The 24,819-nt window shown below is 41.6% G+C and overlaps 1 protein-coding gene across 6 annotated transcripts in view; it reads left to right on the forward strand.

Moving 5' to 3' along the window:
- CACNA1C (calcium voltage-gated channel subunit alpha1 C) overlaps positions 1–24,819 on the forward strand; it is a 583,432-nt gene that overhangs the window by 178,655 nt on the left and 379,958 nt on the right. For all 6 annotated transcript variants that reach the window (XM_040436685.1, XM_040436644.1, XM_040436661.1 and 3 more), the window contains exon 2: positions 16,566–16,881. In XM_040436685.1, coding sequence (XP_040292619.1) covers positions 16,566–16,881 — 316 coding nt within the window. The remainder of the gene's footprint in view (positions 1–16,565; positions 16,882–24,819) is intronic.

Genomic DNA, 24,819 nt, shown 5'->3' on the forward strand with positions numbered 1-24,819 from the left:
ACAATATACCCAAATTGCTAGCAAACTGATAAGAGTATGGCTTATATGGGTAATTATAAGGGCAGGAGATCAGATATAAGAGCTATACATATCTGACAGGACTGTCAGAAAGAGACAGATTGAAATGTAACCCTTGTATCACAAAAACTGCTGAAAAATTTTAATAAAGACCAATTGCAAAAATGCTTTTGATCCCAAAATGAGTAGAATGCAATAATAATAAAAAAAATTGCCCGTGAAGGCGTTCATAGCCTTCAACCCTTTAAGGACCAGGCTCATTTTCACCTTAAGGACCAGGCCATTTTTTTCAAATCTGACCAGTGTAATTTTATGTGTGAATAACTTTAAAACGCTTTTACTTATCCAGGCCATTCTGAGATAGTTTTTTCGTCACATATTGTACTTCATGACACTGGTAAAATGGAGTAAAAAAAAAATCCTTTTTATTTTAAAAAATATATAAAATGTATCCAAAATTTGGAAAAATTTGCAAATTTCCAAGTTTCAATCTTGAAATTTTTCTGAAATTTTCCAAAACCCACTTTTTAAGGACCAGTTCAGGTCTGAAGTCACTTTGTGAGGCTTACATAATAGAAACCCCCCAAAAAATGACCCTATTCTAGAAACTACACCCCTCAAGGTATTCAAAACAGATTTTTACAAACTTTGTTAACCCTTTGGGTGTTCCACAAGAGTTAATGGCAAATGGAGATAAAATTTCAGAATTTCAATTTCATTTGTTGTGTAAAAAAAAAAACGAACGATTTTATACATATGCAAATTAACCTGAGATGTGTCCTGTCCCTGAAATGAGTCCAGCGTGAAAGAGCCCAGCACCGCCCCACATCCTCCGAATCTCCTTCTTGCTCCCTGATGTCAGAAAGCTAGAGCGCCGCAATCTTGCGATGCAGTGTCGTCATAGTGTTCCTTCCCTGTGCTGGCATCAGCCTCAGGGAAGGAACTGCGCATGCGCTAGCTTGCACATCGCGACATTACGGCGCTCTTTTTTTTACACAATAAAAGCACACAGAGCTATGGGGACTGGATATTGCGGATGGGCTAGCGGCCATCTAGCAACCCATGTCCTCAGCTCTATACCCAAAATCCCAGTGACAGGTTCCCTTTAAGTTATGACCATCAGAACAATCTGCCCTGTTTCCATGTGCCAGCTAGCAGAAGTGTGAATGTAGCTTCATATGTGACTGGCTTAGTTGCCCATAGCAACTAAGCAGAATCCACCTTTCATTTTTGACAATTCCTTTGGAAAATGAAAGGTGGAATCTGATTGGTTGCTATGGGCAGCTAAGTCAGTTCTACTTTAAATCAGTTTGATAAATGACCTCCTATATATAATAACAATAAAATGTATTTATATAGCGCCACCATATTCCGCAGCACTTTCCGAATTCATAGGGTTCATGTACAAAACAAAAGTAACTGGCTAATATGCAACTGAAACACTAGGAGTCAGGGCCCTGCTCGCAAGAGCTTACAATCTATGAGGAATTGGGGGTGACACATAAGGTAGTTGATTGTGATAAGTAGGATTTGAGCCATTATTGAACTGACAGGAGTGGTGCCGGCCGATTTGCTTCAGGTTTGGAACTGTTAGGCTGCGTTCACACGGGCGAGATTTCCGCGCGGGTGCAATGCGGTAGGTGAACTCATTGCACCCGCACTGAATCCGGACCCATTCATTTCAATGGGGCTGTTCAGATGAGCGATGATTTTCACGCATCACTTGTGCGTTGCGTGAAAATCGCAGCATGCTCTATATTCAGCGTTTTTTCACGCAACGCAGGCCCCATAGAAGTGAATGGGGTTGCGTGAAAATCGCAAGCATCCGCAAGCAAGTGCGGATGCGGTGCGATTTTCACGCATGGTTGCTAGGTGACAGTCTATTCACTGTATTATTTTCCCTTATAACATGGTTATAAGGGAAAATAATAGCATTCTGAATACAGAATGCTTAGTAAAATAGCGCTGGAGGGGTTAAAAAAAAATAAACAAATTAACTCACCTTCTCCTCTTGATCGCGAAGTTCCCGGTCTCTTCTTTACTTCTTTAATGATGAGTTGTGGGCTAAAGGACCTTTGGTGACGTCAGATCACATGCTCCAATCACATGGTCCATTACCGTGGTGATGTACCATGTGATTGGAGCATGTGATCTGACGTCACCAAAGGTCCTTTAGCCCACAACTCCTCATACCGGGAACTTCGCGAACAAGAGGAGAAGGTGAGTTAATTTTTTTTATTTTTTTTAACCCCTCCAGCGCTATTTTACTAAGCATTCTGTATTCAGAATGCTATTATTTTCCCTTATAACCATGTTATAAGGGGAAATAATACAATCTACACTACAACTAACCCAAACCTGAACTTCTGTGAAGAAGTTCGGGTCTGGGTACCACAGTCGGTTTTTTATCACGCGCGTGCAGAACACATTGCACCCGCGCGATAAAAACTGAACATCGGAACGCAATCGCAGTCAAAACTGACTGCAATTGCATTCCTACTCGCGCGGGTTTGCCGCAACACACCGGGACGCATCCGGACCTAATCCGGACACGCTCGTGTGAACCCAGCCTTAGGCCCCTTTCACACGGGCGAGTTTTCTGTGCGGGTGCAATGCGTGAGGTGAACGCATAGCACCCGCAGTGAATCCTGACCCATTCATTTCAATGGGTCTCTGTACATGAGCGTTTTTTTTCACGCATCAGTTCTGCGTTGTGTGAAAAATGCAGCATGTTCTATATTCTTAGTTTTTCACGCAGCCCTGGCCCCATAGAAGTGAATGGGGCTTCAGTGAAAAACCCATTGCATCCGGAAGCAAGTGCGGATGCGATGCGTTTTTCACTGATGGTTGCTAAGAGATGTTGTTTGTAAACCTTCAGTTTTTTATCACGCGTGTGAAAAATGCATCAAAACGCATTGCACCTGCGCGGAAAAAAATTAATAACTGAACGCAATCGCAGACAAAACTGACTGAACTTGCTTGAAAAATGGTGCGAGTTTAACTGAACGCACCCTGAACGCATCCGGAGCCAGTACGTCATGCTCGTGTGAACTCAGCCTTAGGCCTCTTTCAGACGGGCGTTGCGGGAAAATGTGCGGGTGCGTTACGGGAACACCCGCGATTTTTCCGCGCGAGTGCAAAACATTGTAATGCGTTTTGCACTCGCATGAGAAAAATCGCGCATGTTTGGTACCCAAACCCGAACTTCTTCACAGAAGTTCGGGCTTGGGATCGGTGTTCTGTAGATTGTATTATTTCCCCTTATAACATGGTTATAAGGGAAAATAATAGCATTCTGAATACAGAATGCATAGTAAAATAGTGCTTAGTCCACTTGATCGCGCAGCCCGGCATCTCCTTCTGTCTCCTTTGCTGAACAGGACCTGTGGTGACGTCACTCCGGTCATCACATGATCCATCACCATGGTTAAAGATCATGTGATGACCGGAGTGACGTCGCCACAGGTCCTGTTCAGCAAAGGAGACAGAAGGAGATGCTGGGCTGCGCGATCAAGTGGACTAAGGTGAGTTAAATTTTTATTTTATTTTTTAACCCCTCCAGCGCTATTTTACTATGCATTCTGTATTCAGAATGCTATTATTTTCCCTTATAACCATGTTATAAGAGGAAATAATAATGATCGGGTCTCCATCCCGATCGTCTCCTAGCAACTGTGCGTGAAAATCGCACCGCATCTGCACTTGCTTGCGGATGCTTGCGATTTTCACGCAACCCCATTCACTTCTATGGGGCCTGCGTTGTGTGAAAAACGCTGAATATAGAGCATGCTGCGATTTTCACGCAACGCACAAGTGATGCGTGAAAATCACCGCTCATGTGAACAGCCCCATAGAAATGAATGGGTTGGTATTCAGTGCGGGTGCAATGCGTTCAACTCACGCATCGCATCCGCGCGGAATACTCGCCCGTGTGAAAGGGGCCTTAGAGGATCGAGTTCAGGCCAGAGGAGTTGGTGGGGGGAGGTTTAGTCGGGGAATAGTCAGTTTAGGTAGCCTGATAAGCCTGCCTGAAAAGATGTGTTTTTAAGGCACGTTTGAAGGTGGAGAAGTTGTGAATTGACCTAGTATTCCAGGGCAGAGTATTCCAGAGAGTGGGTGCAGCTCGAGATAAGTCTTGAAGAGGGGAGCTATATATCTACAGATACAGTGTACAAGTAAGTAGGTGTGCTGCTATGCACCATTACTGGTGTCATCCTGAAGTGACAGGGGTCTGGAAGTTATCTGGAGATCACCAGGATAAATAAGTGCCCCCCTCTTCTGCAGTCAGATGCCGCACATTCCTTTAATTACCACAACAAGGAGATATTTTTAGCCTACAATACGAATGGGAACAAAGAGTAAGGTCCCCCAATGATTGGCTGCAGACTGCGGCCGGCTAGAGACAAAACAGCCACTGCCTTTTACCTTCTTAGGAGCGACATGAGCTGGATCAAGAGGGATGAAGGAATGGGACAAGGAGGGGAGGAAAGTCATATATTGTCTGTGCACCTGGAAGTAGCACAAAAATACCAAACCAGGATTTACTCACATCTCACTCCATAAAAAGTAGCCCCCCCTCCCCCCCGTAACTGCAGCTGGACCCCAATATCCACAAACAATAGAACGTATCCTCATAAAAAGTATTAAGTAAATATAAATATTTGAAGGTCAGGGTATGTTCACACAGGACGGATATGCTGCAGTAGATTTGCGTGCAGCTTCCAACCACTGTGAAAAAAATCTGTGGGAAATCCACCCCATGTGGCCGTAGGCTTCAAACATATCTTAGTTATATCCTTTTCTGCGAAAGCTGAGTGACAACTAATATGGTTGCCATTATATCTTTCACAGAGGTTTTTTGCTCCAGTCCCATCCAAAGCTGCAATAACAATTCTGTTTGTCACCTGGAAGCTGTGCTGAGAGACTTTGGGGGTCATTTATCAAACTGGTGTAAAGTAGAACTGACTTAGTAGCCCATAGCAACTAATCAGATTCCACCTTTCATTTTGGACAGCTCCTTTGGAAAATGAAAGGTGGAATCTGATTGGTTGCTATGGGCAACTAAACCAGTTCTACTTTATACCAGTTTGATAAATGACCCCCTTAGTATCCCTAGTGCACACTTAGCAATGGCCACAAACCGCATCCACATGACATTCCACATAACTGTGAACGTGGTATTCGGCCACATGCGGTCGCCCCTAAGTGTATCCCTGCCTTTTATCCTTAACCACCTCCCTTAACCATCTCCCGTCCGAGCGCTGTGTATGCAGAGCAGGAAGCGCTATGCACTTCCTGTTCCGGCCGCCGGGATCGGAGAGTGCAGGGGCTGTGTGAGGTCTTTCAGAGACCTCGATCAGCCCTGCACGGAGGCTGTATTGCGCTGTACAGCCTCTCTGGGGGGTGTATTTCTCCTGTAACTGGGGCTACTATGTCAGCCCCAGTTACAGGAGAAATCAACAGTGAAAAAAAAAAGTGAAGTAAATGTCCCCCAGAGGTCTTGTCTGACCTTATAAGAGACGAAAAGTGTAAAATAAAAAAAGAAAGTGTTAAAAAAATAAAATTAAAAAAAGGTTTCACATGTAAAAAAAACAATTCCCCAAGTAAGGAATAAAAAGAAAATTTAAAAAATAGAAATAATAAAATAAAATAGACATATTTGATATTGCCGCATCCGTGACGGTCGGCTCTATAAATATATCACATAATCGACCCAGTCCGATAAACACCATAAAAAAAAATATAATAACTGTCAAAAAAGCAATTTTTGTCACCTTACATCACAAAAAGTGCAACACCAATTGATCAAATAGGCGTATGTCCCACAAAATGGTATGAATAAAACCGTCACCTCATCCCAGCAAAAAATGAGCCCCTACATAAGAAAATCTCTCAAAAAATAAAAAAAACTATAGCTCTCAGAACATGGACACATTAAAACATCATTTTTTTGGTTTCAAAAATACTATTATTGTGTTAAAGTGAAATAAATAAAAAAAAGTTTACATATTAGGTATTGCCGCCTTTTCTTCTGCGCCCTGCCGTGTGCCCATACAGCAGTTTATGACCACATGTGGGGTGTTTCTGTAAACCGCAGAATCTGGGTAATAAATATTGAGTTTTGTTTGGCTGTTAACCATCGATGTGTTAAAGAAAAAATTGGATTAAAATGGAAATCTGCCAAAAAAGTGAAATTTAAAAATGTGATCTCCATTTTCCTTTAATTCTAAAGGGTTTCTAAAGGGTCCTTTAAGCCTAAAGGGTTAACAAAGTTTGTAAAATCGGTTTTAAGTAACTTGAGGGGTGTAGTTTCTACAATGGGGTCATTTATGGGGGTATCCACAATGTAGGCCCCACAAAGTGACTTCAGACCTGAACTGGTCCTTAAAAAGTGGGTTTTGGCAATTTTCTTAAAAATTTGAAGAATTGCTTCCAAACTTCTAAGCCTTCTAACGTCCTAAAAAAAAATTGTAGACATATGGGGAATGTTAAGTAATAAATATTTTATGAGGTATCACTTTCTGTTTCAAAAGCAGAGAAATTGAAATTTAGAAAATTGCGAATTTTTCAAAATTTTTGGTAAATTTGGGATTTTTCATAAATAAAGGTGAAATATATTGACTCAAATTTATTACTATCACGAAGTACAATGTGTCACGAGAAAACAATCTCTGAATGACTTGGATAAGTAAAGACGTTCCAAAGTTATTACCACATAAAGTGAGATATGTCAGATTTCCAAAATTAGGCCTGGTCAGGAAGGGGGCAAATGGCCCAGATGGGAAGTGGTTAACAATTTAAATAATTCACTGGGATCTGCTGCGTTGCACTCTGGGAGATGTAGTTTGTCAACTAGAAATCTAAGAATTCCCTATGAGAAGAGGATAGTGTGACAATGCCATCTGATAATACAGATAAGGGCTTGTTCACACGACCGTTGTGTGCCCATGCCCGTATTGCGGCCCGCATACGGCGGTTCCGCGATACACGGGCTGTGGCCCGTGTACACTCCGCATCACGGATGCGGACCCATTCACTTAAGTGGGTCCACAATCACGGAGATGCGGAACAGAAGCACGGATCGGAACCCCACAGAAGCACTACGGAGTGCTTCCGTGGTGTTTCTGTCCGTGCCTCTGCACCGCATAAAAATAGAACATGTTCTATTTTTTGCGGTGCGGACCGATCACAGGCCCATTCAAGTTGAATGGGCCTGGATCCGTCTCGGCTGCCGCACGGACGTTGCCCGTGCATTGGGGACCGCAAATTATGGTCCCCAATGCACGGAACGGCCCTGTGAACAAGACCTAATTCTTCTGAAGAGATACTGGGGCACATTTATCAATAATGGTGTAATTTGCACCAAAAAAATACTAACGTTACATATATCAAAAGGTGCAAGCTACTTGTAAAATGTTCCTTTTTTTAAATATCAACTTGATTATGCGCCTATTTCTCTTGATTTGTGACATTTTAACAATAATAGCACTAAATTGAGACTTTTTTAAACTGAAATGCGCCATTTCAGCCAGCCCTGTCCAGACCACACTTGCGATTTTTGAGACATATTTGCGACATTTCCAGTGGTAGATTGTGACTTTTGTCTCAGACTCGGGACGCTTTTGTCATTGTTTTGTTTTTGTTGAATGACAATTTCCTGAAAAAAACCTGCAGTTTAGCTCATTTATATCATCCTGTTTTATTATTTACCTATCACATCTAATCCATATATATCTAAGCAGCAAAATATAAGCTAGTGCTCTCCGTTATCAGCCAGTACCTGCAGCTGCTGACCAGTGTACTGCGATGACTTTTGGGAAATTTTTTCTTGAAGTTCAGAGAATATTATTGTATGAGGGTATAGGGTTATGGTGGGTTTACACGCGGTGAGGAGCACCGAATATTGGGAAGGAAGCTTGTTTACATGCAGCGATGAGTGATGGCTATTGCGATCGCTTGTCCTCATATGGCTGCATTGTTTCTGGGCAGCAGATCGCTGTTTAGACACCACGATCTGCTGCCCAGGAACCATAATTTAGGTGCCCGCACTAACGAATGTTTAACCCGATGAACAAGTGTTTTGCTCGTTCATTGTGTGATTGTCGGCACCTTTACACGTGTAGATTATATTCCTCCCCAATAATCTGCCCAACAACTGGGCCGTGTAAACCCGCCATTAGACTCTGTGTACTCTGCGGTATGGTTTCCATTAAAAAGGGAAATAATAACGCATAGCCGCAACCATCATATAACAGATGCCAAGGCGCCCGATGGACTGTCGCTGGTGACAGTGTCTTCGTATGCAGTCACCTGTAAAGGATTCCTGAGGGTGGCATACTGTGCTGTCTCATATGTATGACATCTGGTGTAATAATATACATACTGGACTTGTGCTGCTGTCTCATATGTACGATACCTGTGCTGTTATAATAATATACATACAATTCGTATGACACCTGGTATAATAATATACAGTCCTGATTAAAAGTTTAAGACCACTTGAAAAATGGCAAAAAATCATATTTAGCATGGCTGGATCTTAACAAGGTTCCAAGTAGAGCTTCAACATGCAACAAGAAAAAATGGGAGTGAGACGAAACATTTTTTGAGCATTCAATTTATTGAAAACAACGAATAAACTGAAACAGGCTGTTTTTCAGCTGATCAAAAGTTTAGGACCACACCTCCAAAAAAAAACTAGACCCCCCCAAAACAGAAATCCAACTTCCAAACATGAACTCAGTAATGAGTAGCCTCGCTGTTATTGTTTATCTCTTCCAAAATTCGTTTCGGCATGCTTGATGCAAGCGTTTCCATGAGGTGAGTGGGAACATTTCTCCAAGTGGTGAAGACGGCCGCACGAAGGCCATCTACTGTCTGGAACTGTTGTCCATTTTTGTAAACTTCCCTTGCCATCCATCCCCAAAGGTTCTCAATTGGATTTAGATCAGGGGAACACGCAGGATGGGCCAAAAGAGTGATGTTATTCTCCTGGAAGAAGTCCCTTGTCCTGCGGGCATTGTGTACTGTAGCGTTGTCCTGTTGAAAAACCCAGTTGTTACCACACAGACGAGGGCCCTCAGTCATGAGGAATGCCCTCTGCAACATCTGGACATAGCCAGCGGCCGTTTGACACCCCTGCACTTCCTGAAGCTCCATTGTTCCACTGAAGGAAAAAGCACCCCAGACCATTATGGCGTCCCCTCCAGTGTGGCGCGTAGATAACATCTCAGATGGGATCTGCTTGTCATGCCAGTAACGTTGGAAACCATCAGGACCATCAAGGTTACATTTTTTCTCATCAAAGAATAAAACTTTCTTTCACCTTTGAATGTCCCATGTTTGGTGCTCTCTTGCAAAGTCCAAACGAGCAGTTCTGTGGCGTTCAGCGTTCAAGGAGATGAGGTCTTTGAAGACGTTTTTTGTTTTTGAAGCCCTTCAGTCTCAGATGCCGTCTGATGGTTATGGGGCTGCAGTCAGCACCAGTAAGGGCCTTAATTTGGGTCGAGGATCGTTCAGTGTCTTGACGGACAGCCAATTGGATCCTCCGGCTCAGTGCTGAGGAAATTTTTTTGGGTCTTCCACTTGACTTTTTTGTTCCGTAACCCTCAGGATCATTTAAGAAATTCCAAATGACTGTCTTACTGCGTCCCACCTCAGCAGTGATGGCGCGCTGTGAGAGACCCTGCTTATGCAGTTCAACAACCCGACCACGTTCAAAAAGGGAGAGTTTTTTTGCCTTTGCCATCACAACGTGTGACTACCTGACAGAAAATGACAATGAATCCACATCTTTGCACAGATTTGGCCTTTTAAAGGCATGTGGTCCTAAAATTTGGATCAGCTGAAAAACAGCCTGTTTCAGTTTATTCGTTGTTTTCATTAAATTGAATGCTCAAAAAATGTTTTGTCTCACTCTCATTTCTTCTTGTTGCATGTTGAAGCTCTACTTGGAACCTTGTTAAGATCCAACAATGTAAAATATGATTTTTTGCCATTTTTTAAGTGGTCTTAAACTTTTGATCAGGACTGTACATACTGGACTTGTGCTGCTGTCTCATACGTATGACACCTGGTATAATAATATACATACTGGACTCGTGCTGCTGTCTCATATGTATGACACCTGGTATAATAATATACATACTATATGTATGACATCTGTTATAATAATATACATACTGGACTCGTGCTGCTGTCTTATATGTATGACACCTGGTATAATAATATACATACTGGACTTGTGCTGCTGTCTCATACGTATGACACCTGGTATAATAATATACATACTATATGTATGACATCTGTTATAATAATATACATACTGGACTCGTGCTGCTGTCTCATACGTATGACACCTGGTATAATAATATACATACTGGACTTGTGCTGCTGTCTCATACGTATGACACCTGGTATAATATACATACTGGACTTGTGCTGCTGTCTCATATGTATGACACCTGGTATAATAATATACATACTATATGAATGACACCTGGTATAATAATATACATACTGGACTTGTGCTGCTGTCTCATATGTATGACACCTGGTATAATAATATACATACTATATGAATGACACCTGGTATAATAATATACATACTGGACTTGTGCTGCTGTCTCATATGTATGACACCTGGTATAATAATATACATACTATATGAATGACACCTGGTATAATAATATACATACTGGACTTGTGCTGCTGTCTAATATGTATGACACCTGGTATAATAATATACATACTGGACTTGTGCTGCTGTCTCATATGTATGACACCTGGTATAATAATATACATACTGGACTCGTGCTGTTGTCTCATACGTATGACACCTGGTATAATAATATACATACTATATGTATGACACCTGGTATAATAATATACATACTGGACTCGTGCTGCTGTCTCATATGTATGACACCTGGTATAATAATATACATACTATATGTATAACACCTGGTATAGTAATATACATACTGGACTCGTGCTGTTGTCTCATACGTATGACACCTGGTATAATATACATACTGGACTCGTGCTGCTGTCTCATATGTATGACACCTGTGCTGTTATAATAATATACATACATGTGCAGATGTCTCATATGTATCACACACGTGTTATGTCAGTATCCCAGGAGGCATTGTGTCCCCATTTTATCCTCCTTCTCATTGCCTGGTAAACATGTTTGTATATCACATGATAATTATAACGGCCAAACACTGTTACATCATTGTGGAGAAAAGAAAGGCAGGAACAACTGTCCCATAATACAGTACAAAAACGACCCCCTCTGACATAAGAGGACAGTGCCTTATATAATGTACAGGACAGTGCACTATAATGAATAAGGCACACTAAATTATTATGTACAGGACACTGCACTATAATGTACAGGACACTGCACTATAAGGTACAGGACACTGCACTATAATGTACAGGACACTGCACTGGACACTACACTATAATGTACTGGATGCTGAACTATAATGTACAAAACATTGCACTATAATGTACCAGACACTGCACTATAATGTACTAGACACTGCATCATAATGTACTAGACATTGAACTATAATGTACAGGACACTGCACTATAATGTACTGGACACTGCACTATAAAGTACTGGACACTGCACTATAAAGTACATAGCACACTGTACTGTAGAAGACAATGCACACTAATATGCAGTATGTTTGTGTATCCTGTACATTATATACTGCAGCAGTGACTCCCAGTGACAGTGTGCTGTATATTAGAAAATGATGTGTCCTCCCTTTGACAGTGTTCTGTATATTTATATAATACAGTGTCCTCCCAGTGATAGTGTGCTGTATATTGTATTCTGTAATGTTCTCTGACAGCGTCCTGTACATTATATAATGCAGTGTACTCACAGTGACAGTGTCCTGAATATTATCTAATGCAGTGTCCTCCTAGTGACAGTGTACTGTATATTGTATACTGCAGTGTTCCTCAAGTGACAGTGTCCTGCACATTATATAATTCAGTGTCTTCCCAGTGACAGTAAAATAGAAAATTGCAGCACACGGCTCTTTATTTGCAATTTAAGGCATTTTATTCATATCGTATCACATAGAATTCATGATCCAGTAGTATCTCTGAAGCGCAATTGATTATGGGTATTAGATTATGTGACCGGACGTTTTGGCCTGTCAAGGCCTTCCCTGGTGGTCTATTATATCAGAGCTTTTCCCAGGAGCTTTTCTCGCATTATATTATGATCAGGATACAGTCAGTGGGAGAACACTGCATTATATAACTGTACAGGTCACTGTCAGTGTAAGTAACACTGTATTACATAATGTACAGGACATTGTCAGTAAGGACACTGCATTATATTATCATCACGATACATTCACTAGGAGAACACTGTATTATATAATGTACAGCGCACAGTCAGTGTGAGGACACTGCATTATATTATCATCAGGATACAGTCACTGGGAAAACACTGTATTATATAATGTACAGCGCACAGTCAGTGTGAGGACACTGTATTATATTATGTACAGGACACGGTCAGTGTAAGGACATTGCATTATATTATCATCAGGATACAGTCACTGGGAAAACACTGTATTATATAATGTACAGCGCACAGTCAGTGTGAGGACACTGCATTATATTATGATCATGATACAGTCACTGGGAGAACACTGTACTACATAATGTACAGGACACTGTCAGTAAGGACACTGCATTATATTATCATCACGATACATTCACTAGGAGAACACTGTATTATATAATGTACAGGACACGGTCAGTGTGAGGACACTGCATTATATTATGATCATGATACAGTCACTGGGAGAACACTGTACTACATAATGTACAGGACACTGTCAATGTAAGGACACTGCATTATATTATCAACAGGATACAGGCACTGGGAAAACACTGTATTATATAATGTACAGGACACGGTCAGTGTAAGGACACTGCATTATATTATGATCAGGATGCATTCACTGGGAGAACACTGTATTGCATAATGTACAGGACACTGTCAGTGTAAGGACACTGCATTATATTATCATCAGGATACAGTCACTGGGAAAACACTGTATTATATAATGTACAGGACACGGTCAGTGTGAGGACACTCCATTATTTTATCATCAGGATACAGTCACTGGGAGAACACTGTATTACATAATGTACAGGACACGGTCAGTGTAAGGACACTGCATTATATTATCATCAGGATACAGTCACTGGGAAAACACTGTATTACATAATGTACAGGACACGGTCAGTGTGAGGACACTGCATTATATTATCATCAGGATACAGTCACTGGGAAAACACTGTATTATATAATGTACAGGACACGGTCAGTTTAAGGACTCTGCATTATATTATCATCAGGATACAGTCACTGGGAAAACACTGTATTATATAATGTACAGGACATGGTCAGTGTGAGGACACTCCATTATTTTATCATCAGGATACAGTCACTGGGAAAACACTGTATTATATTATGTACAGGATACGGTCAGTGTAAGGACATTGCATTATATTATCATCAGGATACAGTCACTGGGAGAACACTGTATTATATAATGTACAGCGCACAGTCAGTGTGAGGACACTGCATTATATTATGATCATGATACAGTCACTGGGAAAACACTGTATTATATAATGTACAGGACACGGTCAGTGTAAGGACACTGCATTATATTATCATCAGGATACAGTCACTGGGAAAACACTGTATTATATAATGTACAGGACATGGTCAGTGTGAGGACACTCCATTATTTTATCATCAGGATACAGTCACTGGGAAAACACTGTATTATATTATGTACAGGATACGGTCAGTGTAAGGACATTGCATTATATTATCATCAGGATACAGTCACTGGGAGAACACTGTATTACATAATGTACAGGACACGGTCAGTGTGAGGACACTGCATTATATTATCATCAGGATACAGTCACTGGGAAAACACTGTATTATATAATGTACAGGACACTGTCAGTATAAGGACACTGCATTATATTATCATCAGGATACAGTCACTGGGAAAACACTGTATTACATAATGTACAGGACACGGTCAGTGTGAGGACACTGCATTATATTATCATCAGGATACAGTCACTGGGAAAACACTGTATTATATAATGTACAGGACACGGTCAGTGTAAGGACTCTGCATTATATTATCATCAGGATACAGTCACTGGGAAAACACTGTATTACATAATGTACAGGACACGGTCAGTGTGAGGACACTGCATTATATTATCATCAGGATACAGTCACTGGGAAAACACTGTATTATATAATGTACAGGACATGGTCAGTGTGAGGACATTGCATTATATTATCATCAGGATACAGTCACTGGGAAAACACTGTATTATATTATGTACAGGACACGGTCAGTGTAAGGACATTGCATTATATTATCATCAGGATACAGTCACTGGGAGAACACTGTATTATATAATGTACAGGACACGGTCAGTGTAAGGACACTGCATTATATTATCATCAGGATACAGTCACTGGGAAAACACTGTATTATATAATGTACAGGACACGGTCAGTGTAAGGACATTGCATTATATTATCATCAGGATACAGTCACTGGGAAAACACTGTATTATACAGGGAGTGCAGAATTATTAGGCAAGTTGTATTTTTGAGGATTAATTTTATTATTGAACAACAACCATGTTCTCAATGAACCCAAAAAACTCATTAATATCAAAGCTGAATATTTTTGGAAGTAGTTTTTAGTTTGTTTTTAGTTTTAGCTATTTTAGGGGGATATCTGTGTGTGCAGGTGACTATTACTGTGCATAATTATTAGGCAACTTAACAAAAAACAAATATATACCCATTTCAATTATTTATTTTTACCAGTGAAACCAATATAACATCTCAACATTCACAAATATACATTTCTGACATTCAAAAACAAAACAAAAACAAATCAGTGACCAATATAGCCACCTTTCTTTGCAAGGACACTCAAAAGCCTGCCATCCTTGGATTCTGTCAGTGTTTTGATCTGTTCACCATCAACATTGCGTGCAGCAGCAACCACAGCCTCCCAGACACTGTTCAGAGAGGTGTACTGTTTTCCCTCCTTGTAAATCTCACATTTGATGATGGGGTTCAGATCAGGTGAACAAGGAGGCCATGTCATTAGATTTTCTTCTTTTATACCCTTTCTTGCCAGCCACGCTGTGGAGTACTTGGACGCGTGTGATGGAGCATTGTCCTGCATGAAAATCATGTTTTTCTTGAAGGATGCAGACTTCTTCCTGTACCACTGCTTGAAGAAGGTGTCTTCCAGAAACTGGCAGTAGGACTGGGAGTTGAGCTTGACTCCATCCTCAACCCGAAAAGGCCCCACAAGCTCATCTTTGATGATACCAGCCCAAACCAGTACTCCACCTCCACCTTGCTGGCGTCTGAGTCGGACTGGAGCTCTCTGCCCTTTACCAATCCAGCCACGGGCCCATCCATCTGGCCCATCAAGACTCACTCTCATTTCATCAGTCCATAAAACCTTAAAAAAATCAGTCTTGAGATATTTCTTGGCCCAGTCTTGACGTTTCAGCTTGTGTGTCTTGTTCAGTGGTGGTCGTCTTTCAGCCTTTCTTACCTTGGCCATGTCTCTGAGTATTGCACACCTTGTGCTTTTGGGCACTCCAGTGATGTTGCAGCTCTGAAATATGGCCAAACTGGTGGCAAGTGGCATCTTGGCAGCTGCACGCTTGACTTTTCTCAGTTCATGGGCAGTTATTTTGCGCCTTGGTTTTTCCACACGCTTCTTGCGACCCTGTTGACTATTTTGAATGAAACGCTTGATTGTTCGATGATCACGCTTCAGAAGCTTTGCAATTTTAAGAGTGCTGCATCCCTCTGCAAGATATCTCACTATTTTTGACTTTTCTGAGCCTGTCAAGTCCTTCTTTTGACCCATTTTGCCAAAGGAAAGGAAGTTGCCTAATAATTATGCACACCTAATATAGGGTGTTGATGTCATTAGACCACACCCCTTCTCATTACAGAGATGCCCATCACCTAATATGCTTAATTGGTAGTAGGCTTTCCAGCCTATACAGCTTGGAGTAAGACAAAATGCATAAAGAGGATGATGTGGTCAAAATACTCATTTGCCTAATAATTCTGCGCGCAGTGTATAATGTACAGGACACGGTCAGTGTGAGGACACTGCCTACGGGCAGTGGTTAAATGCAAAGTTTCTGTCTGAAAATGCTCTTAACGGAAACCTGAGGCAGACAATACAGCTGCAGTGTGAAAAGAGCCTAAGATGCAGTTTTCTCACTAGAGACTCTGAACCAGCAGGGGTCAGCAGTGAGGTATGAGGTTCTGATGCCTGAGGGCTAACAGGAAACAAGCAGAATTATGAATTCAGCTGTGAATGTGATTAAAGTATTAGCTCCATGATAGCTTAATGAACATAACCTGTAATATTTCACATCATGTAACAGGTTTCCTTTTCTTCTTCCTTTTTAGGCTCGAATTATACGAACCCACTCCCTGCGTTGGGCACCATGAATTCTACCCCTGGCCTGGCGACAGAGCACATTGCATCTCCAGGTGCTGCCCTCTCCTGGCAGGCTGCCATTGATGCTGCTCGTCAGGCTAAGTTAATGGGCAGTACGGCCAATGCCACAATATCCACGGTCAGTTCCACACAGAGGAAAAGACAACAATACAGCAAGCAGAAAAAGCAAGGGGCCACAACGTCGACGAGACCGCCACGAGCATTACTCTGTCTCACGCTGAAAAACCCAATCCGCAGGGCTTGTATCAGCATCGTGGAGTGGAAGTATCCTTCCTGTAATCACTGTTCTCGGGGGAAGGGTTTCCGGAATTTCTTTTCTTTTTTTTTTTTAAGGCCACACCCCTGACTAACTAAGATTACACCCCTGAATAGCTAAGTTATGGTGTAGAGTTTAATGTATAGGGTCCAAAGTCCTTGTACTTTCCTCCAGCAAATCTGCTGAATTATGGAACAGTATAGCGGTAAGGAATATATGAGTGCATTGAACATTTGCCATTCTGGAGTCTGGGAAAGCTGGATAATAATCAATGTTACTCCCAATGCAGGAACAGTAAGCCTGCTTAGGCTTGCTTCACGCCTGTGTTTGTCGATTTGGCAGCCTGTTCTGGCCGGGATCCGGCATTGTGGGATGCATGCTGGAATGCCTTCCTGCCCCATCAACTATAATGGGGTCTGGCATTGATCCGCCGGTGATCCAGCGAATATGCAGAGAAACGGCTGGAGGGACAATTACCGCTACAGTGATTCCCTGCGTTGTATGCCGGAATAGCCTGACGGCAGCGCGAAACAGGCCTTAGTTAGTTTCTTAGGAAAGCTGGGTGCTAGAATGGCTGTTGCATTATAAATGGCTTAATATTTTGCACTGATCTTGAGAGACGCCATGTTATATGCTCCAGTCACATCCAAAACGGCATTCAGACTTGCCATTTTGAATCTGTCAACACTGCGCTGGCATACACACCACTTACACCTACCTGAGATTCCATAATGCCCTTCACTCTGCTGCATCTTATATAGGAAACATATAATTCTATCCTGGAAAAGGGAAAAATCCCAGTGGGAACTGTAATAGTGGCCATATTGGTTCCCATCCAGCTTTCCCAAAGACAGATATAACTAAGAACCAGGTGGAAAAAAAAAACACTATGCAGTTTTCCATAAAAGCAGATTGTGTCTACCAATGTCGATTTTTGCCTTTGTTCTTAGAAGTAGAATCGGCATGGCGCCCTGCAGCAGCATGTGAACCTGGCCTTATATGTACTAGGAAATGCACGACGGTACAGGCGGCCAAATGTAAGAGAGAACAGTTTAATCAGAGAGCCCGGAGATGCCGGACTTAACATAGATCATGTGTTTATTCTGGCACACGCGTGCTGACACCATTTGACTTGTGCAGGGGGATCTTGGCGTGAACGGGCAGATCACAGAGGCAGATGTTCTGTGTCAGGGCACAGGAGCCAAGTATTAACTCGCTGCTGTCTACACAAGAAGACGTCCGGCGCCCGCTGCTGCCTGCCAGAGAACATACTAGGCCTCATATATCTTCCTGCCTATAGCAATCAATCACAGTGCAGCTTACATTCCTCCAGAGCAGTGAGAGAAATGAGAGCTGCACACTCATTGGTTGCAAGGGGCAACAAGGACGGTTTTACCCAAAAGACATTTTTTTATATATGGGGACCAGTATTTTCCTTAAAATTGTGCGATTTTGGTGATTGTAGACATTGTGGTTTATAGAAATTTGTCATACAGTAGCACTAAGGCCTCATGCACACGATCGTTGTTCTGGTCCGCATCCGAGCCGCAGTTTTTGCGGCTCGGGCTCGGACCCATTTACTTCAATGGGGCCGCAAAAGATGCGGACAGCACTCCGTTCCGTAGCCCCGCCAAAAAAATATAACATGTCCTATTCTTGTCCGTTTTGCCGACAAGAATAGGCATTTCTACAATGGGCCGTTCCGGCACACGGGCGGCTTCCGTGTTTTGCCGATTCGCAATTTGCGGACCGCAAGAAATGGCACGGTCGTGTGCATGAGGTCTAAGAGTAGGAGTTGTGTTTTTTAAATGTAGGTAAACTATAGATTGTTTACAGCCAACTTATCATGGGAAAGTGACAAGCGACCATAGATAACATTCCAACTGTGTCTTTCTTACAAGGAACAACATAGTAACAAAAGAATAAGGCAACGTAAAATTATACAAAATACCTTAGATCCAGCTGCTTTTTAGTCATATCTATTTCTGGGAAAGTTGGGTGACAACTCATGTGCAATCCTTAATGGCAGCTATAGTAGTGTCACTCCAGCTTGGGTATAGATGGTCAGACCTGCCCAGGTCCGCAGCAATGTGGGATAAGGTTACCGTACATGTTGCCTTCTGCTTCTGGAATGTGGGAAATCTGGATAAAAATAACTGTAAGGCCCCATTCAGATATTCCGTGGTACAAACCTCTGTGGTTTTTGTTTTAGTTTTTCAATTGGACTGCTGAGAACCCACTTGTGGTTTAGCCCTCCATATCACCTGAGCCCATACCCATTCATCCGTATATCCGTTCCGCAGCCCTGCAAAAGAGATAGAACATGTCCGTTTTGGGATAAGAATAGGCATTGTTACAATGGTTCAGCAAAAAAACTGATTCAACACAGACGTCACTCGGGCGTCATCCTTATTTTTTGCGGATCAAAAAATACATACAGTTGTGTGAATACACCATTAATGGCGATTGATTCTCTTTTAATTTCTTGAGGCAAAGGTTCATTGATAGAAGAACACTCAACAGGTAACAAACCCAGACCTAGGGCACGGCCACACGATCCGGTTTCCTAATCCAGTTTTGGAATCTAATATCAGAAGTGGATCATAAAAGGACAGAAAGTATAAAAGACAGATACAATTTTTCCTCTTTTTTCAATTCGCTCCTGATTTTGGCATCTAAAACTGCATGCAGAAACCTGACTGTGTGTCCGTACCCTTACATAGAGAGGACATAGTAACATAGTTTATAAGGCTGAAAAAAGACAATTGTCCATCCAGTTCGGCCTGTCATCCTGCAAGTTGATCCAGAGGAAGGCAAAACGCTCATGAGGTACTGTAGAAACCAATTTTCCCCACTTTAGGGGAACAAAATTCCTTCCCGACTCCAATCAGGCAATCAGAATATCTCCCTGGATCAACGACCCCTCTCTAGTAGCTATAGTCTGTAATATTATTATGCTCCAGAAATACATCCAGGCCCCTCTTGAATTCCTTTATTGTACTTACCATCACCACCTCCTCAGGCAGAGAGTTCCATAGTCTCACTGCTCTTACCGTAAAGAATCCTTTTCTATGTTTGTGTACAAACCTTCTTTCCTCCAGACGCAGAGGATGTCCCCTCGTCACAGTCCTGGGGATAAATAGATGATGGGAGAGATCTCTGTACTGACCCTTGATATATTTATACATAGTTATTAGATCTCCCTTCAGTCGTCTTTTTTTCTAAAGTGAATAACCCTCATTTTGATATTTCTGGGTACTGTAGTCCCCCCATTCCAGTTATTACTTTAGTTGCCCTCCTCTGTACCCTCTCCAGCTTTGCTATGTCTGCCTTGTTCACAGGAGCCCAGAACTGTACACAGTACTCCATGTGTGGTCTGACTAGTGATTTGTAAGGTGATAGAACTATGTTCTCATCACGGGCATCTATGCCCGCTTTTGATGCAACCCATTATCTGATTGGCCTTGGCAGCAGCTGCCTGATACTGGTTTTTACAGCTTAGTTTGCTGTTCACTAAAATTCATAAGTCTTTTTCCATGTCAGTGTTACCCCATATGTCTACTTTATTTTGGCATAATTTTGTAAATGTCATTTTATTATTTTAGGATGTTAGAAGGCTTAGAATTTTAGAATCAATTCTTAAAGGGATTCTGTCACCAGGTTTCACCCCTGTCAGCTAAACATATGCTGATGTTCAGGGCCTCATCACGATTCCTAATGTGGGCTTATAAATGTGATCCGTAGCCTTATTTTGCTAAAAAACTGCTTTTACTAATCTGTCAGTCAAAGAAATAAAGTGCCCAAGGGGATGTGAAGTGATGCAAGGTGCCGGCCGCACCCGCCGCCGTTCGTGCCCAGCGCCGCCTTTCCAGACTTCTGCGCCGCCTCCTATTCCTCTGTGCCGCCTCTCGCTCTCCCTCTCCCCTCCTCCTGCTGTAAGATCTCGTGCGTGCGCACAGGGCTCTGAGAGGCTGGCGCCAGAGTGCAGGTCATACAGGGGGTTGAGCGAAGTGCACGCGCACTTCGCTGTAAGAAGCCAAATGGAGAAGTCCGCACGGGCGCATCAGGCAGAGCCCTGTGCGCACGCGCAAGATCTTAGCAGGAGGGAGGGAGAGCGAGAGGCGGCACAGAGGATTAGGAGGTGGCGCAGAAGTCTGGAAAGGCGGCGCTGGGCACGAACGGCGGCGGGTGCGGCCGGCACCTTGCATCACTTCACATCCCCTTGGGCACCTTATTTCTTTGACTGACAGGTTAGTAAAAGCTGTTTTTTAGCAAAATAAGGCTACGGATCACATTTATAAGCCCACATTAGGAATCGTGATGAGGCCCTGAACATCAGCATATGATTAGCTGACAGGGGTGAAACCTGGTGACAGAATCCATTTAAAATTTTATTTCCAAAACCCACTTTTTAAGGACAGTTCAGTTCTGAAGTCACTTTGTGGGGCTTACATAATAGAACCAACCCATAAATTACACCATTTTTTAAATGACACCCCTCATACTATTCGAAAATGGTTTTAAGAACCCTTTAGGTATTCCACAGGAATTAAAGCAAAAAAAAGGTGAAATTTCAAAATGTCACTTTTTTTGCAGATTTTCCATTTTAATCAATTTTTTCCTGGAACACATCAAGGGTTAACAACATAACAAACCTCAATATTTATTACCTCGATTCTGCAGTTTGCAGAAACACCCCATATGTGGTCGTATATCGCTGTTTGGGCACACGACAGGGCACAGAAGGCAAGGAGCGCCATATGGTTTTTGGAGGGGAGATTTTGCTGGAATGGTCTTTGGGCACCATGTTGCATTTAAAGAGGCCCTGGGGTAACCCCACAGTGAAAACCCCCAAAAAGTGATCACATTTTGTAAACTACACCACCCAAGAAATTTTTAAGGGGTGTAGCGAGCACTTCACTTTCATAGAATTTTTAATACTTGGGTGTGAAAATGAAATGGGTGCTTTAGGCCCAAACTTTCTTTTTCACAAAAGATAACAGGAGAATATCCCCCCCCCAATTTGCTACCCACTTTCTCCTAAATACAGTAACACCCCAATTGTGGTCGGAAACACCGTTTACTTGATGGGGTAGATCATGTGATATTTTTATAGATCCAATTATTACAGATGCAACTATACCAAATATGTATTTTTATTTTATTTTTATGTTTTACACAATAAATACATTTTTAGAAAAAAAAATCATGTTTTCTTAGAGCCATATTTTTTTCAATTTTCCAGAATGTCCATTTAGAGATAAACCGACCGCCCAAGGACGTTTATAGTCAATGGGGGGTTGGGAAGTGGTTAAACAAATGATATCAGATCTATTTCCACCTTCTTTGTGACCCATAATCTGTTCAGTTCCATTGAAAAGCAAACTGAAATCATTTAGAGGGGGAAATAAAAATAGCTAAAGTAAACTAATGTGGTTGCATAAGTGTGAACACTTCTTATAAATGGGGATGTGTTCGTGTTTAGAATTAGCCAATCAAATTCAAGCTCATGTTAAATAGTAGTCAATACACAGCTACCATGATTTAAAGTGATTCTGATTAATCCCATTTAAAGTTCAGCTGTTCTGGTAGGATTTTCTTGACATTTTCTTAGTTGCATTTTACAGCAAAAACCAAAGAAATCCTATTGTTGAAAAAAGTATCAGGCAAAGGGTACAAAAAAAATTCAAAAGCATTAGATATACCATGGAACTCAGTGAAGATGGTCATCAAGAGGTGGATAAAATTTGGCATAACAGTGACATTACCAAGAACTGGATGTCTCTCAAACTTTGATGAAAATACACGAAGAAAATTGTCCTGGGAAGCTGCCAAGAGGCCTTCAGCAACATTAGAGAAGCTGCAAGAGTTTCTGGAAAGTACTGGTTGTATACTACGTATGACAAAAATCTCATGTTTGGACTGTGGGGTAGGGTGGCAAGGTGGAAGCCTTTTCTTACAAAGGAAAACATCCAGGCCTGGCTATGTTTTGCCAAAACCTACATGAGGTCTGCTAAAAGCATGTGGGAAAACATATTATGGTCTGATGAGACCAAGGTTGAACTTTTTGGCCATAATTCCAAAAGCTATGTTTGGCGCAAAGCCCACACTGCGCATTACCAAAAGAACACCATACCCACAGTGAAGGCAGCATTATGCTTTGGAGCTGTTTTTCTGCAGCTGGAACTGGAGCTTTAGTCAAGGTGGATGGAATTATGAACTGTTCCAAATACCAGTTTTGGCACAAAACCTTCAGGCCTCTGCTAAAAAGCTGAATTTTACCTTTCAGCACAGCAAACACCCAAAGCATACCTCCACATCAACAAAAGAATGGCTTCGCCAGGAGGAGATTAAGGTTTCGGAATGGCCCAGGAGATGCCCTCGCAATCTAACAGATTTGGAGCGAATGGGCAAAGATTGCCAAGTCAAGATGTGCCATGCTGATAGACTGAATGCTGTCATAAATTCAAAGAGTACTTAAACAAAGTATTAGTGTAAGGGTATACATATTTATGCAACCACATTATTTAAATTCTTTATTTTTCGACCCTAAAAGAGCTCAGTTTGTATTTCAATTGAATGGTGCAGATTATCTGTGACATTAAAGGGAACCTGTCATCGGGATTTTGGGTATAGAGCTGAGGACATGGACTGCTAGATCGCCGCTAGCACATCCGCAATATCCAGTCCAAAAAGCATTTTTTTTACACAATAAAAGCACAGAGAGCTATGGGGACTGGATATTGCGGCTGTGCTAGCGGAGATCTAGCAGCCCATGTCCTCAGCTCAATACTTAAAATCCAGGTGACAGGTTCCCTTTAACCCCTTAAGGACCGGGCTCATTTTCACCATAAGGACAAGGCCATTTTTTTTGCAAATCTGACCAGTGTCACTTTATGGGTGAATAACTTTAAAACTCTTTTACTTATTTAGGCCATTCTGAGATTGTTTTTTCATCACATATTGTACTTCATGACACTGGTAAAATGGAGTAAAAAAAATCATTTTTATTTATAAAAAAATAGCAAATTCACCCAAAATTTTGAAAAATTTGCAAATTTCCAAGTTTCAATTTCTCTACTTCTATAATACATAGTAATACCTCCAAAAATAGTTATTAATTTACATTCCCCATATGTCTACTTCACGTTTGGATCATTTTGGGAATGCCATTTTATTTTTTGGGGACGTTACAAGGCTTAGAAATTTTGAAGCAAATCTTGAAATCTTTCAGAAATTTTCCAAAACCCACTTTTTAAGGACCAGTTCAGGTCTGAAGTCACTTTGTGAGGCTTAAATAATAGAAACCACCCAAAAATTACCCCATTCTAGAAACGACACCCCTCAAGGTATTCAAAACTGATTTTACAAACTTTCTTAACCCTTTAGGTGTTCCACAAGAGTTAATGGCAAATGGAGATAAAATGTAAGAATTTCAATTTTTGGGCGAATTTTCCATTTTAATCAATTTTTTCAGTAACAAAGCAAGGTTTAACAGCCAAACAAAATTCAATATTTATTGCCCTGATTCTGTAGTTTGCAGAAACACCCCATATGTAGTCGTAAACTGCTGTACGGGCACACGGCAGGGCACAGAAGCAAGGGAACGCCATATGGTTTTAGGAAGGCAGATTTTGCTGGACTGGTTTATTTACACCATGTCCCATTTGAAGCCCCCCTGATGCACCCCTACAGTAGAAACTCCAAAAATAGAGACACCATTTTGGAAACTATGGGATAAGGTGGCAGTTTTGTTGGTACTATTTTAGTGTAAATAGGATTTTTGGTTGCTCTAAATTACACTATTTTTGAGGCAAGGTAACAAAAAATAGAAATTCTGAAATTCCATCTCCATTTGCCAATAACTCTTGTGGAACACCTAAAGGGTTAACAAAGTTTGTAAAATCAGTTTTGAATACCTTTGAGGGGTGTAGTTTCTTAGATGT

This window comes from Bufo bufo, chromosome 1 (genome assembly GCF_905171765.1).
Source record: "Bufo bufo chromosome 1, aBufBuf1.1, whole genome shotgun sequence".
In the NCBI taxonomy this organism is placed as follows: domain Eukaryota; kingdom Metazoa; phylum Chordata; class Amphibia; order Anura; family Bufonidae; genus Bufo; species Bufo bufo.